At 54.3% G+C, this 14,667-nt stretch overlaps 2 protein-coding genes across 5 annotated transcripts in view; one reads left to right on the top strand and one right to left on the bottom strand.

Annotated features, from left to right (window-relative positions):
* Nucleotides 1-349: 349 nt before the first annotated feature.
* On the top strand, nucleotides 350-7,896 carry PGAM5 (PGAM family member 5, mitochondrial serine/threonine protein phosphatase). Of its 3 annotated transcripts, none has more exons than XM_040464192.1 (6): nucleotides 350-566; nucleotides 3,277-3,455; nucleotides 4,634-4,759; nucleotides 4,864-4,952; nucleotides 5,067-5,200; nucleotides 5,517-6,852. In XM_040464192.1, the coding sequence occupies exons 1-6, from the start codon at nucleotides 376-378 to the stop codon at nucleotides 5,557-5,559; spliced, it is 762 nt and encodes a 253-aa protein (XP_040320126.1). In that variant the 5' UTR covers nucleotides 350-375; the 3' UTR covers nucleotides 5,560-6,852. The 3 variants fall into 3 exon arrangements, with proteins under 3 accessions (XP_040320126.1, XP_040320125.1, XP_040320124.1); XM_040464191.1 differs by lacking the exon at nucleotides 5,517-6,852 and adding an exon at nucleotides 6,860-7,896 and having other exon boundaries at nucleotides 351-566; nucleotides 5,070-5,200; XM_040464190.1 differs by lacking the exon at nucleotides 5,517-6,852 and adding an exon at nucleotides 6,860-7,896 and having other exon boundaries at nucleotides 351-566.
* A 1,865-nt stretch (nucleotides 7,897-9,761) lies between these two features.
* ANKLE2 (ankyrin repeat and LEM domain containing 2) overlaps nucleotides 9,762-14,667 on the bottom strand; it is a 31,415-nt gene continuing 26,509 nt past the window's right edge. For both annotated transcript variants that reach the window (XM_040464179.1, XM_040464178.1), the window contains 4 exons: nucleotides 14,462-14,646; nucleotides 13,420-14,065; nucleotides 11,845-11,976; nucleotides 9,762-11,483 (listed from right to left, as the gene is read on the bottom strand). In XM_040464179.1, the coding sequence (XP_040320113.1) occupies nucleotides 11,279-11,483; nucleotides 11,845-11,976; nucleotides 13,420-14,065; nucleotides 14,462-14,646 (1,168 nt within the window). In that variant the 3' untranslated portion in view covers nucleotides 9,762-11,278. The remainder of the gene's footprint in view (nucleotides 11,484-11,844; nucleotides 11,977-13,419; nucleotides 14,066-14,461; nucleotides 14,647-14,667) is intronic.

The raw sequence follows: 14,667 nt of genomic DNA, 5'->3' as shown, positions 1-14,667 counted from the left end.
CACACACACACACACACACACACACACACCCGCGGCCCCGCCGCTGGCTCTGGCGCTCCCGTCGGGCTCCCGAAGGAGGCTCCACGCGGGCAGCGCAGGGCAAACGGGAGGCGTCGCGTGAACGCTCGCCGTCTGAAGGCGGGAATGACTAGCACGCCGGCCTTCCGCACCGGATCCGGGGAAAAGGTCTCAGCCCCGTCGCGCACCACACCCCTTCCACTTTGTTTCCGGAAGTTGATTTTGCCTGGCCGGGGCGGGACTTCCGTCCCGGCGCTGTCAGCCGGCCGGAAGCGGGCGCCGGAGGAATCGTGTCCCCCGCGGCGCGCCGTCCTCCCGCGAGCGCCTGCGCGGAGCCGGCGCGCGACGGGCGCGGGCATGGCGTTCCGACAGGCGCTGCAGCTGGCGGCCTGCGGCCTGGCCGGAGGCTCGGCCGCCGTGCTCTTCTCGGCCGTGGCGGTGGGAAAGCCCCGCGCGGGCGGGGACGCGGAGCCGCGTGTGGTCGAGGCGCCGGCGTGGGCGGGGTCCGCGCGCCCCGGGCCGGGCGTCTGGGACTCCAACTGGGACAGGTGCGGGGCCCGCCGGTGGCGTCGGGCGCGTCGACGGTCGGGCGGTGGGGACCCTGCGGGCCGCCTGCCGTCCCGTTGGGTCTGAGACGGCTGGTTCCGCCGAGGCGCGGGCGAGACCGGCTCGCGTGCGGGCTTGTGTTCCGGATCTGGCCGCGAGGCCGGCTGTGGGGGCGGGCGGAGGCGCCCGCGGCCCCCGGAGCCTCGGCTGTGCCGCAAGACCCCGCCGCCGGCCCGGGCCGCCGAGGCTGCCTCGGGGGTCGTGTTGAGAGAGCAGCGCGCTGCCTGCGCACCGGGGAGCCCGGGGCGGCGATGGTGGGCGGTGGACGGAGGGCTTAGATCTCCCTGTCTTCGTTTCCCTCCCTCGACTTCTGAACGCGCGGATTGGAGGATCCTTGCCTCCCAGCTGAGCGGAATGGGGACGAGGGGCCCAAAGGATGCTAGCCTGGCCCCTCAAGGGACCTGTGTGCGGGGAAGATGTGCGTCTTGGATACGCGCGTGAGCCATCGGCCACACGTGCTTATCGAGCGCTTGAGATGTGGCACCTGTGATCAGGAAACATTTTTTAGTGTTATTTGATGTTAGTGAATTTAAATTTAAAAATCAAAGCAGTGCAGGTTTTTTAATATAGGTTATGTGTTGCAGTGGTGGTATTGACACGTTGGATTAAATAAAGTAAACTTTTGAAATTTCACCTGTCCCATTCTACTTTTTAAAGGTGGCTTTTTGGAAACTTACATTTGTTGCTGGTGTTCTGTTTCTATTGGACAGCACTGGTCTGGAGTCTGGGAGTGGCCACTGTGGGATGGTTTACGCAACCCCAGCTCCTCCTCTGTCGTTGATCTGAATGAGTGCACAGAACTGGTATTGACTAGCAGCCTAGTTGTATCAAGAACTTCACGGGTATTTTCTTTTAGAACCTTTAATTAAAATAAAGACTTAGAATACATTTACAGGAAAATTGGAAAGATAATAAGCGTTCCTGTATACTGCACACCTGATTTCCTCTTTTACTAACATCTTACTTTAGTATGGTTTATGTGTCATAATAAGTGAACCAATATTTGTGTTACTTTTTTTTTCTTTTAGCGATTGTACTTTTTTGCGGTTTCTTCAGTTTTCAGTTATTGTTGTCTCTTCCAGGATCCCACGTGACAATTAGTCATGTCTCCTCAGGCTTCTCTTGACTGGCAGTTTCTCAGACTTTCCTTGTTCTGATGACTTTGACCATTTTGAGGATGGTTATCGGGAATTTTATAGAATGCCTCTCAAATGGGATTTGTCTGTTTTTCTCATGATTGGACCAGAGTCATATCCTTTTTTTTTTTTTAAACATCAGTACAACTTCTGAATTTCTTAGGGCTTTTTAAGGAAACAAGGTGGACTCTGACTCTCTTTGAAGCAGCTCTGGACTCACTTTATTGGTTGAGGCTGACACACTGTATTTGTTCACCAAGTCTAGATTTATGAAGGGGGATGCTGTCTGTGCTGGAGAGTTCCAGGACCTCATCCAGTGAATTCTCCAGCCTCTTCCTGAAGAACCTCATCCAGTCTGGGCTTTCTGTGTCTGTGCCTGCCATGCCCAGGGGTCTTCTCTGGCTCAGCCCTAGGTTCTAACCCTAACCCTAACCCATGTGGCATCTCAGCCTATCTGTATTAGGGCACCCCAGGTTTGCCCTGCAGAACCCTTGAGTCACCACCCCTCCGCCCAGACCTTACGCTTTCACCACTGTCTCAGCTGAGTATGTTCTTTCCCTAGCTCTGCCCATGACATAGACCTTTAGCTCTTACTAGTTTCAGTTCTGGGAGCCACCAGACATGCTTGTCTTCATGACATTTGGTCATTTCTCAGCATCTTTCCTGCTGCTGTCCTCCCACTTTCCCATCAGCTCTTCCTCACCTTTCCAAGAGTGCCACCCAATCGACTTCATGATGCTGGGAACGTCTTCCTCCTCACTGCCCACCATGATCGCCACTATCCCACGTGCTGCTGAGCATTTCAAGTGTGCCTAGCGTGACTGGGGAAATGGGAGTTTTATTTTAACTTTCATTATCTTGATTGTAAGTAGCCACATGGCCAGGGGCTGTCATTCCTCTGTGTCAGCAAGTTCATACTGGCCTTCTTGTGGGCACTCCCCTAGCCCTCCCTCCGCTGCCCCTTCCTGTTACCTGGTTTCATTTTCTCCATGTCACTGACCACCTGGCTGTTACCAGTCTTCGCTAGAACGTAGGTAGCACGAGGGCTTCGCTTGTCTGCTTCATTCGCTGATCACCCCAAACAGGCCTGGTGCTTGGGTCTGTGCAGTAAATGAGATGTGCTCTGGGAGGAGGGACTCTCAGGGGCCAGTGGCAGAAGGCAGAGGACAACTGGCTTGTCCCTGTGCTTTCCTAAGACAGAAAGACTGGCTTGCCGGAAATCTCCAGACTGAGTTGTGAACAGGGGTCACAAAGATGACACCTCTCCTGGTTTTTTTTTTTTTTAATTTTTTTATGTTTATTTTTGACAGAAAGAGAGAGACAGAGACAGAACATGAGTGGGGGAGGGGCAGAGAGAGGGAGGCCCAGAATCCGAAACAGGCTCCAGGCTCTGAGCCGTCAGCACAGAGCCCGACGCGGGGCTTGAACTCACGGACAGTGAGATCATGACCTGAGCTGAAGTCGGACGCTCAACCGACTGAGCCAGCCAGGCACCCCTCTCCTGTTTCAACATTAGGCGAGAACCGCTGTCCTTGGTGAACCTGCGGAAGAGGAACCTGGAATCTGGAGAAGAAGAACTGGCCTCCAGGCTGGACCACTACAAAGCCAAGGCCACGCGACACATCTTCCTCATCAGGCACTCCCAGTACCATGTGGATGCTTCCCAGGAAAAGGACCGCACGCTGACGCCCCTGGGTACGTGCTGGTCGCACCGGGCTCCATTGTACCTGTGTCAGGGGCCTGGCCAAGATTCAAGCACGGTCATTAACAGTGATCGTCAGCCCGACTGACACAAGACAGTCGTTGAAAACACCCTCGGCTTTAAAAAATTGATGGTGAGGCTTGCAAGCGATCAGATCTGAGGCATAGCAGAGGTGTTCTGTACCCCCGACGCCCTGTGGGTGCCTACTGTGTACCCTGTGTGCTTGACAGCCTGCTGCTGAAGACCCTGTGTCTGCACATGCAGGTCTGTTTAGAGTCGGCTTTGTGATAAACCGACGAGACCAGGTGACAGCCGCTCTAACTGGCCAGAAGTGCCACGTGTTGCAGTTTCTGGCCGTCGTGAGCGACACTGCCGGGCATGCCTGTCCACCGTGTGCTGCATGCAAGCATGTCTGTAGAAGAAACTCCAGGAGGAGAAGTACACAGTGGTCTGCGCTGCACTTACCCATTTGTGCGCGTATTAAAAAATTCAGATGATGGGGCGCCTGGGTGGCGCAGTCGGTTAAGCGTCCGACTTCAGCCAGGTCACGATCTCGCGGTCCGTGAGTTCGAGCCCCGCGTCAGGCTCTGGACTGATGGCTCGGAGCCTGGAGCCTGTTTCCGATTCTGTGTCTCCCTCTCTCTCTGCCCCTCCCCCGTTCATGCTCTGTCTCTCTCTGTCCCAAAAATAAATAAAAAACGTTGAAAAAAAAATTAAAAAAAAAAAAATTCAGATGGCATAGAGGGTTTGGCAGTCTGTTCTCCAGCCTCCTGTGCTGGTCACTCTGAGGCCATCGGGTCTTTATGTGTTGACATCTGTGATGATTGCACAGTTGGTGGATCGGTGGCACGTTGCGACTCCATCTTTGGGCAAAACTGAATAAAAGTGGCATGAGGGACCCAGAAATAGTAAACAGGACCCTACCTAGACTTCAGCGAGCCTCAACCTTGGTCATTGTTTTCAACATTTCTTCTGGATGGGGCTGAAGGTAACTGGATTATCTCATTGGTCTAACCTGCTGAGTGCCTGGCCCCCAGTTAGGCCCAGGCCCCAGGAGGGCCTGCCCATCTTGTCCCCCAACCCTCATGGTACTTGGGTGAGGACTGGGGTATTTGTAAACAGAAGAGGGGCTGCAGCAACATGGAATTCTCTGGTGTGTTTCACCTTCAAGGTCGTGAACAGGCTGAACTGACGGGGCTCCGACTTGCAAGCTTGGGCTTGAAGTTTAATAAAATTGTCCATTCGTCCATGACCCGTGCCATCGAAACCACTGATATCATCAGCAAACACCTGCCAGGTGAGTGCCCTGCCGCCCCAGGCCCCTTGGTGGCAGGACTGAGATGGGAGGGCTCTGGGCAGCTTCTCCCGAAGGGGTAACCTGAGTCCCTGCTTTTCCTGTAGGCGTCTCCAAAGTCAGCACAGACCTGCTGAGGGAAGGCGCCCCCATTGAGCCTGACCCACCCGTGTCCCACTGGAAGCCAGAGGCTGTGGTAAAACCCCCACTCCCCCTGGGAGCACCACCTGCTCCACCCCCTCACTCCACACCCCTCGACCTGTGGCCTGCGTGCTGCCCCTATGCTTAAGATTCTCTACTCTGCCCCCAGCAGTATTACGAAGATGGGGCCCGGATCGAGGCCGCCTTCCGGAACTACATCCACCGGGCAGACGCCAAGCAGCAGGAGGACAGTTACGAGATCTTCATCTGCCACGCCAATGTCATCCGCTACATCGTATGCCGGTGAGGAAACAGTACAGACGCAGCCGCCTGGCCAGTGGTGTTTCCTGGGTGAAACCCACATGGCCACCTGCTTAGGGCTCTGTGTGCCCTGGACTCCTCGCACCGTACAGTCTGTTTCCCCCATCTTGGGAGACAGTGCAAACATTCTCTTTCCAGCTTATACTGTTTGTACCTAGTACCTGCCAGTGGGTCCTGCCACAGCGGATCCTGTGGTGGCATTTGCCTGACGGTGCTTTCGTGTTTCCCTCATTCTGTATTTCTTCATTCAGATTCTTTTGTAAGAGCTCACTCTCACTCTGCATTGGTTTGTTTGTAGGATTACGGACTCACAGATCTTTAGTTGGCGCCGTGGGTCATAACGCATCAGCACGTCACTGCTCTGGCTGCCCCAGCATTGGTTGCTGGGCCTCACTTCCTGGCACTATAGTAGGTTCCGGAGCCCCCATGAGTGACGCCTGCCCTGAGGCGCAGCTGTGTGTCAGAGGGCTCTGGAGGTGGTTAGGCTGGCTGGCGCTTACGTATCTGACCAAAGCTCACTTAGTGCAGAATGTGAAATAGCCGTAAGCCCAGCCAGCCCCCGGACCCACCAGAAAATGTGTGTCAGGCATTTGAGTAGCTGTGGGATTTCCCCTTCTCGTGAGATGACAAGTATGGCAGCAGCAGGACAGGACACAGCCCAGCCGGCTGGCCTGTGGTGCCGTCCAAACCTACGCCTAGGGTCTCTGCTGACCCTGCTTGACCCTCGGGCCTGTCGCCAGAGCTGGGGGGTGGGCGCGCGTACAGCCTCTGGTGAGAAGCTCAGAGCATCCGGGGCAGGGTGCACAGGGACGCCAGGCCACATGGAGGGCGACTTGAGACGGGTCTCCACACCCTCCAGCTAAAGTGCCCCCAGAAGGCGTAGTCTGGAAGCTCCTGTGTACAACACACCGTTTCCTCCGTGCCCTCCTGTCTGCTGCTCTTGGCATGCGTGGATCAGCCGTGTGTGAGCACCATGTTCTAACACGGCCTGGGGTAGGCTGACGTAGGCGGCCATTAGGAAGTGACCCCAATGCTGAAAACACAGAAGTAATCGTGGGTTTGGCGTAAAGGTGGCCCATGTGACAAAGGGCTACAAGGAACCAGAGCATCCCCGTCACGGTACATGAGGGCCCTGCAGAGCCTGGGGGAGACGTGAAGAAGACTCGAAAGCAGCACTAAGGTAGCTCTCCCGAGGCTGTCGGCCGCAGGGTGAGCCGCCGGGATGGCGCTCGTCCACTGGGACATTGGGGGCTCAAAGGACGTCTGACAACTCAAAGGGAAGCCATTATGACACTGGGCTTTTCAGCAACTATCGTGCCTAAAAAGCATTTCTAAGAACAAGAAGACACTGCTCTAAGGATTATGGGTTACACCACCCGGTTCCCGGCAGTGAGCGGGTCAGGAGTGGGTCTTCTGCACTGTCTGGCGCCCCCTGCCCCCTTCTGATTACACTGGAAAGAGATCAGCCACACTCACCTGTAGAAACCGTGTGTTTCTGACTCACCTGCACCTCTTGAGCTGGGTTGGTCCCCTGACTCGATGGGTTGGTGTCTGCCCAGCCCTTCCCTTTGCGGGTCCTGGCCCCGGGAAGGTCTGAGGGGTGACTGAGCCCCCTGTTCCAGCATGTTCTTTCTCTTCCAGGGCGCTGCAGTTCCCCCCAGAAGGCTGGCTCCGCCTCTCTCTCAACAATGGCAGCATCACCCACCTGGTGGTTCGGCCTGATGGCCGAGTGGCGCTCAGGGCCCTCGGGGACACGGGGTTCATGCCTCCGGACAAGATCTCCCGCTCCTGAGGGCTGCCCGGAGGACCTGCTCTCCAGGTCCCCAGCCTGGTTTGCACAGGTGCCGCCACGGACACGGCTCCTTCCCCATCTTCCTTCCACAGGCTTTGCTGCGGTGATGCTGTTTCTCGGGGAGGAAGGTGAAAAAGCACGAATGTCTTTAGTATCTAAAATGTGGCGTTTCGGTCTGTACTTCGGCCCAGGATGGAAAAGGGAATCATCCTGAGCAGATCAGCCTGATTTCTCTCTTGGGGTTCTCTGCCCTGTCTGCCAGGACAGGGCCTCACTGACACTGTCTGCGGGGACTACGGCCAGTTTGCCCAGGTGTCTTTGGTTGTGACCGCTGTTGGCCACATGAGCCCCTCGAGGCTGTCGGCAAAGTCCATTAGGCACGAGGGGCTCCACGGAGGAGGGGCCACCAGTGCTTCCATTCAGAACTTGTCATACATTCTTCTCATTTCTTAAAACTCTATCACTTAAATATTTGTCAATTAAAGATTCTATTCATGTGGGTTCTTGCTTTGGTAACCACTCAGTCTGGAGCCCTGCACCCGTGACACCGCTGGGTCTGAACTGCCCTGTGTTGTTAGGCCTTTCCCGGCACCTCAGAGGAGCATGATGGGTGAGGGAGGGGACCGGAGAGCGACAGTGCAGCCAGGGTCCTGTTTCAGTAAAATACCAGACACTTTAGTCTGCCTCTGGCTGTTAATCCTTTACACTTACGGATGAAACTGTTTAGATGTGATGTGTCCATTCCAAGTATTTGTTAATTTAGGAGAAACTTCCTGTGAGGTGGTTATGAACATTTTCTGCAATCTGTGCAACTAATTGGGACATCTGATCCATTTCTCTGTAACTTTGGAAATAACTGCAAAATAAAATTTTATTTTACTGGTTTTTCAAGGTGCTATTGTGAATGTTCTAAAGAAAACAGGAGCCCAGACTTGCCAGAATGCTGCAGCAGCGGTGGCAAGTGTTTTCCACGGTGATGTTTCCTGGGGTTGACGGCCTTGCTGGGCGTGTACCCACCAGGGGCCAAGTCCCAGACCCAAGATGCACCAGCCCCACGGCACTTTCTAGAAAGTTGCGACATGCCAGGGGCTGTGCCGGCTTCTCAGAGGATACAAGTGACAGACAATACATCTGACCTCTGGTGTGCATGATGCATGGGAACCCGAGTCTGAGCCCTGGGCCCTCAGACCAGCCAGGACCTGAGGTGGAGGTAGCAGGCCCTTCCCCTCCTTCCTCAGGGAAGTTGGTGCTGCCGCCTCTCTCATCTTCAGACCTGCCTTTCCGGCAGCATTTCACTTGACCTTTGAGATGCAGGGCAGCATTTTGGAAACCAAAAAACAAGCCCACATCGCGGGGAGGCAGGTGAGGAGCAGGAGGTCGGTGCTAACATGGGGTAGGGGCTCATGATGTCTGAGGGGACAGGGACTCCAGACTTCTGGGATGTCAGCAGCACTGTCCCAAGTTCGGCCCAAATGAGAGCTGTATCAGGAACCCACATCTGGGAACAAACAGCACTTGGTTCCTATGGTGGCCTGCTGCTTATTCCAAAATACTGTCTTCTGAGACCATCAGAAAGGAACAGAGTGCATCTGTAAGCAAAGACAGTACTGGCAGGTTTTGTGCGCAGCTGCAACATGCGGGTGTAAGAGAAGGAAAGTGCAGGCCCGGTGAGCACACCCAGCTGAGGACGAAAGGGCAGTGAGTGAGCGATGGCCTCCAAAGCCACACCCCGTCACAGCAGTAATCCCACAACCCACCATTTCCTCTCGAAGCTGTGAATGTTTCTGGGAGTATCTCCAATTATTCACGAGGATCCGTCTGTGGTCCTTGTTGGGGAAGGTCTTCAAAAAGACGTGACTGCCAGTCGACCTGTGAGCTGGCCCCACACACCCGGAGGCTCCTCACCCTCTTCCCTCCTTGGATATGGACCCCGCTCACCTTTCCTGCCCACGGAGCCTTGAGATGGTGACGTGGGACCGAAAACGTGTACAGCATGCGTGAGTGAACCGCTGAGGCTTCCACAGAAACTTCTGGAGGGTGGCTGCAGGGATCTGTTTCATCCTCCCACCCGAGACAGGCCTCCTACAGAAGTTCTTTGGCTTGTTACACCTTTCATGGTTTCTCTCTGCCCCCCGTACGGGGGCCAGTTACACATTTCTCCCGGAAACTCCCAAGAGGGTTGCAAACCAACACCTGCCACGTGTGGCGGGCACTCATTCTAGAACAGCCTGGCTCTGGTTTTCCCCCAGGCGATGATGGCGGGGGCTTTCCTGTGTCCCTTGTGTGTCAGCCGGTGCCACAGCACCACTGAGTGGTCCCCAACACCTCTTCTGAAAAACTTACACTCCATTTGTTAACATCATGAGACCGGTTTCATTTCCAAGGGCGATTATGAAATCTGTGCTAGCTTAACTCAAAGTTTTTCACAACCATGTTAGGAACAAAAAGGGCCAAAAAACAGCAAATTCACCACCATCAGATTAATGTACTGTTTCATCACAACACTGCTTAAGATTTTACTAAAAACGGTACTTGCCCAGACACCAGTGAGAGCAGTCTTTCTGAAAGCTTAGAATTATTACCACATGGTTTTAATAATAATTTCATTAAGTAGCTTAAAAAACAATGCAAAATCACCTTAAGACACACGATAATGCATTCATTGAGGCCGGGGCCACCTTCTATAAACAAATGAGGAAATAGTCAAAGACGACCTAAAACCTCAGAAAACAAGAACCACAGTCTGCAAAATTAGGACAGAAACACTTTTAATTTCCATCTGGATATTTACAACAACATACAGGACAGTACGGTAAGGTTTTATAGAAAACAGATTGCCACTGTGAATATGCTATCTGTATTCTAATTTCTTTTGAGAACAAAGATGCCTTTTATAAACGCCACTGGCTTTTAGAATAGAATGTATTTTTCTGTGTTTTATCTAGATTGTCACATCAGTGTTACACACTCTATGTAACAACCTTTAAAATTTTTAAATCTAAATCTAGATTCCAATATTCCTGACCTGTCTCTTATTAACACATGAAAGAAATAAACTTTTTTTAAACACAAGTTCCCAATCAGAGTTTTCATAGAAAAAAAAAAACAAAAACAAAAAAAAAAAAACCCTCATGCCTACTTAGTATCTCTGTATATTCTCAAAAAAGCAAGTTTCAGGAAAATAAAAAATAATTTACAAAAGGCACTGAATTTAGCAAAAATTGGTAGAGCTTTGCATTTTGGATAACACTGGACATGCTCACAGAGCACCAGCAGCGTGTGAGCGGTCACGTACACCCGAGAAAGGTCGGCCCTCAACGTGGGGCCGTGGGTTGGGTGTCAGTCATGGCAGTGGTTCTAAGGTGGCCCCCACGCTCCAGGCAGACCCCCCAAGAGGTCATGGCCAAGGGGAAGCTGAAATAAATGCACTGCGGTAACTGACCAGGACTCAGAGATAAACCTCTAGTTTCTGTACTAAAACACAACACTTTTACACAGGAAATCGGAAGGAAATGAAGTCGAAAATAAGCAATACATTTGAAAACCAGAGAACAACTTAAAGATCATTTTATTGGTATCACTCTGGCAACTAAACAAAGTAACTGCAAGTGCAGGTTTCTTAGGTCTGCTGCTGGCCTGTCCAGTGCTACGGACGGTTCCTAGGACTCCTACAGACTAGAGGATTTATTCCCAGAGAAAACCTAGTTCAATGTTTGTAATGACCCAAATTAGAAACATTGCTGCAAGTCTAAGACCTATTTAAGGTTCGTTTACTGCCGGACAGCCACCTTTATCAACTGGCCTAATCCACTGGGATCCACTGGCAAAACAAAGATTTTTCTATCATGAACTAGAAAGTCCAAGACTCCTTCCCAGAAAAGGAAGACGACACAAAATTCATCTGTTCTAAGAACGAAACTGAAGTGAATGAAGCTATTCGAGGGGCGCCACTGCCGATCTGGCCGCCCCAACTCTGGCACCCACAACCTGCCGTCCGCCTGGGACGGTGAGCTCGAGTCTGCGTCGGTACAAGTGACAATTCTCAGAAAATCAGTATCCGAGTTTGCTTTCATCAAGTTCTCCCAAAACACCAGAGAACGAAATTTTATACAAAAAAAAAATATGCATTTTCTAAAATTCTTTTAACTCTCAAAATGAGAATAAATTAATCAGAATATATTCTTTTTGGTAGAATTTTAGCAATAAACACGTTACCCTTCTTTCTTTACAAACACAGAATAAAAGACGTCCAGCAGCTGGCACCAGCCCTACAAGGCCGTGAGCTGGGCCAGGCGCGCCATCCTGCGGAGGCGGCCCCCGCCTGCGGGGCTATAGCGCCCAGGGCTGCCCAGGCCTGGGGAGTGGGGTGTGGGGCCGGGCTTCCCGGGGCTTCTCCCTGGGCTGCAGCTGTGGGGGCCACCAAGATCCGGCTGCCGACACTCCAGCCTCCCTTTCAGCGCGGGGCTCGGCCAACTGAGGAAACCAAGAAAGGTCTGTCAGCATGGATGGTGACGTGGGCCCCGCGCCCCAGCCCTGCGAGGCCTGTGGATTCACAGCACAGAAGCTCTTCCACACGAGTCCCGTGTGGCCCTGAACAAGTCCCCCGGCTGCTTCCATCCTCTGCCCCAACCTTGTTGGCAGCACCCGGTCCCCTTTCTCCCTAACTGCAGACCCCTTGTCTGTGCAGGCAGCCACATGTCAGCGTGGCCGACCCATCTGCCAGTGTCCCAGATAAGCCACTACGTGCACACACCGACTCAGAACCAAACCGTTCTGGAAGGCGGCCACCAACAGCCCCCATATAAGAGACCGGTGACCCTGCAGGCCCACTGACCTCTGTCTGTCTGAGGGGGAGAAGCAGAGGACGGCGCTCTTCCACCTGTGGACAGCCGGGTACCGCTGTGGGTCCACATCCGTACCCTCCAGAGCGGCCAACACGTCCCGATCCAGTTTGGACGGCTCCTCTCTGCCAGGCAGAAAAAAAGGAAAGAAAAAACAAAAATACCCATAGTTAGAAACACAGACTTCCAACACCATGATGTTCTGAACTCGAGGGCTGGGCACAGGAACAGAGCAGCAGGACGGAAGCACGGGCAGCTGGTCCGTTGCTGCCACTGCAGGGCTCGGCTGTCAGAGCTGCGGTGAGGGCTGTGGAGGACAAAAGCCACAGTGGCAGAGAGGACACACCATCCCACTGAAAATGCAATTCTGAGCATTGCCGCCTCCGAAGGTCACCAACCAGAAGGCTGAGACTCCCCGGGATGCTCTTCCTAAAACGCACCGAGCTCTCAGCACAGCTTCCCCAGAAGTACAGAAAGACAGGAGGCTGAGCTGGAAAGGAAAACGCGTCTCCCACCAACTTGGAGGGTCACAAAAAGCACGAAGAGCTACAAACTCATCAAAAACATGTTCCCACGTCTACCCCTCATGGCCTCCCACAATGTTCCCATGTCCACCCCATGGTCTCCCACGTCCACCCCCACCCCCATGACCTCCCATGTGCTCCCACGTCCACCCCTACCCCCACGTGCTCCCATGTCCACCCCCACAGCCTCCCACGTGCTCCCACGTCTACCCTCACGGCCTCCCACCACGTTCCCACGTCCACCCCATGGTCTCCCACATCCACCCCCACCCCCATGACCTCCCACATGCTCCCAGGTCCACCCCTACCCCCACGTGCTCCCACGTCCACCCCCCAGCTTCCCACGGCCTCCCACCATGTTCCCACATCCACCCCCACCCCCATGACCTCCCACATGCTCCCACGTCCACGCCTGCAGCTTCCCACGTGCTCCCATGTCTACCGTCATGGCCTCCCACCATGTTCCCACATCCACCCCATGACCCCCCATGTGCTCCAACGTCCACCCTCACAGCCTCCCACGTGCTCCTACGTCTATCCCCACGGCCTCCTACCATGTTCCCATGTCCACTCCCACGACTTCCCATGTGCTCCCAGGTCCACCCCTACCCCCACGTGCTCCCACATCCACCCCCACAGCCTCCCACGTGCTCCCACGTCTACCCTCACGGCCTCCCACCATGTTCCCACATCCACCCCACAGCCTCCCACGTCCACCCCCATCCCCAGGAACTCCCACGTCTACCTCCACGGCCTCCTGCCATGTTCCCATGTCTACTCCCACAGCCTCCCATGTCCACCCCCACACCCATGACTTCCCACATGCTCCCAGGTCCACCCCTACCCCCATGTGCTCCCATGTCCACCCCCGCAGCCTCCCACATGCTCCCACGTCTACCCTCACCGCCTCCCGCCATGTTCCCACATCCACCCCCACCCCCATGACCTCCCATGTGCTCCCACATCTACCCCCATGGCCTCCTGCCATGTTCCGTTCCCATGTCTACTCCCACAGCCTCCCACACGCACACAACCCACTCATACCCAAAAAGGAAGAGCCTCTGGATGGGTTCCTTCCTAGCTGGGACCCCTGAGGGCTCTGGGGATGGGGAACTGTAGCTCTGCTGTGCCTCGTGCCCAGGAGCGTCAAGACCCAGGCGTATCTTAGCAATTCTGGCTGACATTTCATTTTCTGTCCTCATTTGCTCATTTGTAAGAACATCAGCAGCAGACGGCTCTAACAAGTCCCTCTCCACCGCATCCGTTCTTGATGTCGGGCTCCGTCTGTCTGCAGTTTTCATATTTTTATTTGGGGTCTTAGAAAAGTTACTTCCTAGATCTTGCAAATTTAGTTTATCAAACTCAACAGTCAGGCCCGGTACCGGTGAGAGAAGGGCTTCCTCCCCACGCGGGGCTTCTGGCCGCCTCCTCCCCAGAGTCTGGCCTCTGCTTAGGGGGCTACAAAATCCATTCTTGCTGCTGTGGGCACTGGTCAGGGTGGAGGCTTCTATGAGTTCGGTCTCCTGCTCCAAGGGAAGGATGTCACACTCCAAGTCCCCAAAAGTGCCAAGTGTGGGCCGGGTGTTGTTCCGAGCTGTGTTCTGCCGATTTTTAATCTCCTCCAAGCTCAATTCATCATCTTCGTCCAGAAAAGCCCTCACGGAGATGGAATTGCTGCACTTCCGACGGCCTGCAAGGGAGAGGAGCAGTTGTACAGAGGCGTGGGCGACGCAGTCTGCGACACGTCAGGCAGCACGGCTGCAAATCCCCGGGACCAGCCAGAAACCAGCCTCTTGCCGAGGCCGCCTCCTCAGCCCCTGACAGATGTGAGCTCCCTGGGAAAAGCCAAACAGAAAGCACAGCCTCCAGGCCCAGCACCCTGCCCTCAAAAGCAGGAAAAGGAGAAGGAAGTCAAGGGCAGGCACATGCGGTCATGACGGTGGCTGGCACCTCCCATGACTCGCCAGGACGTAAGGGGCAGGCGGAGCAGCAGGCATCTGCTCGTTCACGTGGACATGCTTCCTGGTCCGCAGCCACTGGACAGGGTCCGCGTCCTGAGAACCTACACGTGCCTGTGCGTCCTTACCAGAAACAGAGGCGTCCTGATGGCTGGCTTCGTTTTCTCCCGACTCTTGGGCATCGTTGCGCACTTCCTGGGGAGCGAGATATTCTTCTAGTTTTTGCAGACCCTCCTGGGAAGACAAGTCAACAAAGCAGCCCAGAAAGTCCCAGTACTCGACCCAGGGATACCCCAGCTCATGAGCCAGCTCCCTGCAGGAAGAGATACCATCC

This window comes from Herpailurus yagouaroundi, unplaced genomic scaffold, assembly GCF_014898765.1.
Source record: "Herpailurus yagouaroundi ecotype Mexico unplaced genomic scaffold, PumYag 437, whole genome shotgun sequence".
In the NCBI taxonomy this organism is placed as follows: domain Eukaryota; kingdom Metazoa; phylum Chordata; class Mammalia; order Carnivora; family Felidae; genus Herpailurus; species Herpailurus yagouaroundi.
This window is presented reverse-complemented; position numbering and strand designations above follow the sequence as displayed.

Excerpts from the sequence above, each read along its gene's own strand:
- PGAM5 (XM_040464190.1), top strand. The coding sequence starts at position 376 with ATGGCGTTCCGACAGGCGCTGCAGCTGGCGGCCTGCGGCCTGGCCGGA. Across the intron at positions 4,953-5,066 it reads ACTGGAAGCCAGAGGCTGTG|CAGTATTACGAAGATGGGGC; the intron begins GTAAAACCCCCA and ends CTCTGCCCCCAG. Across the intron at positions 5,201-6,859 it reads ATCCGCTACATCGTATGCCG|GGCGCTGCAGTTCCCCCCAG; the intron begins GTGAGGAAACAG and ends TTTCTCTTCCAG.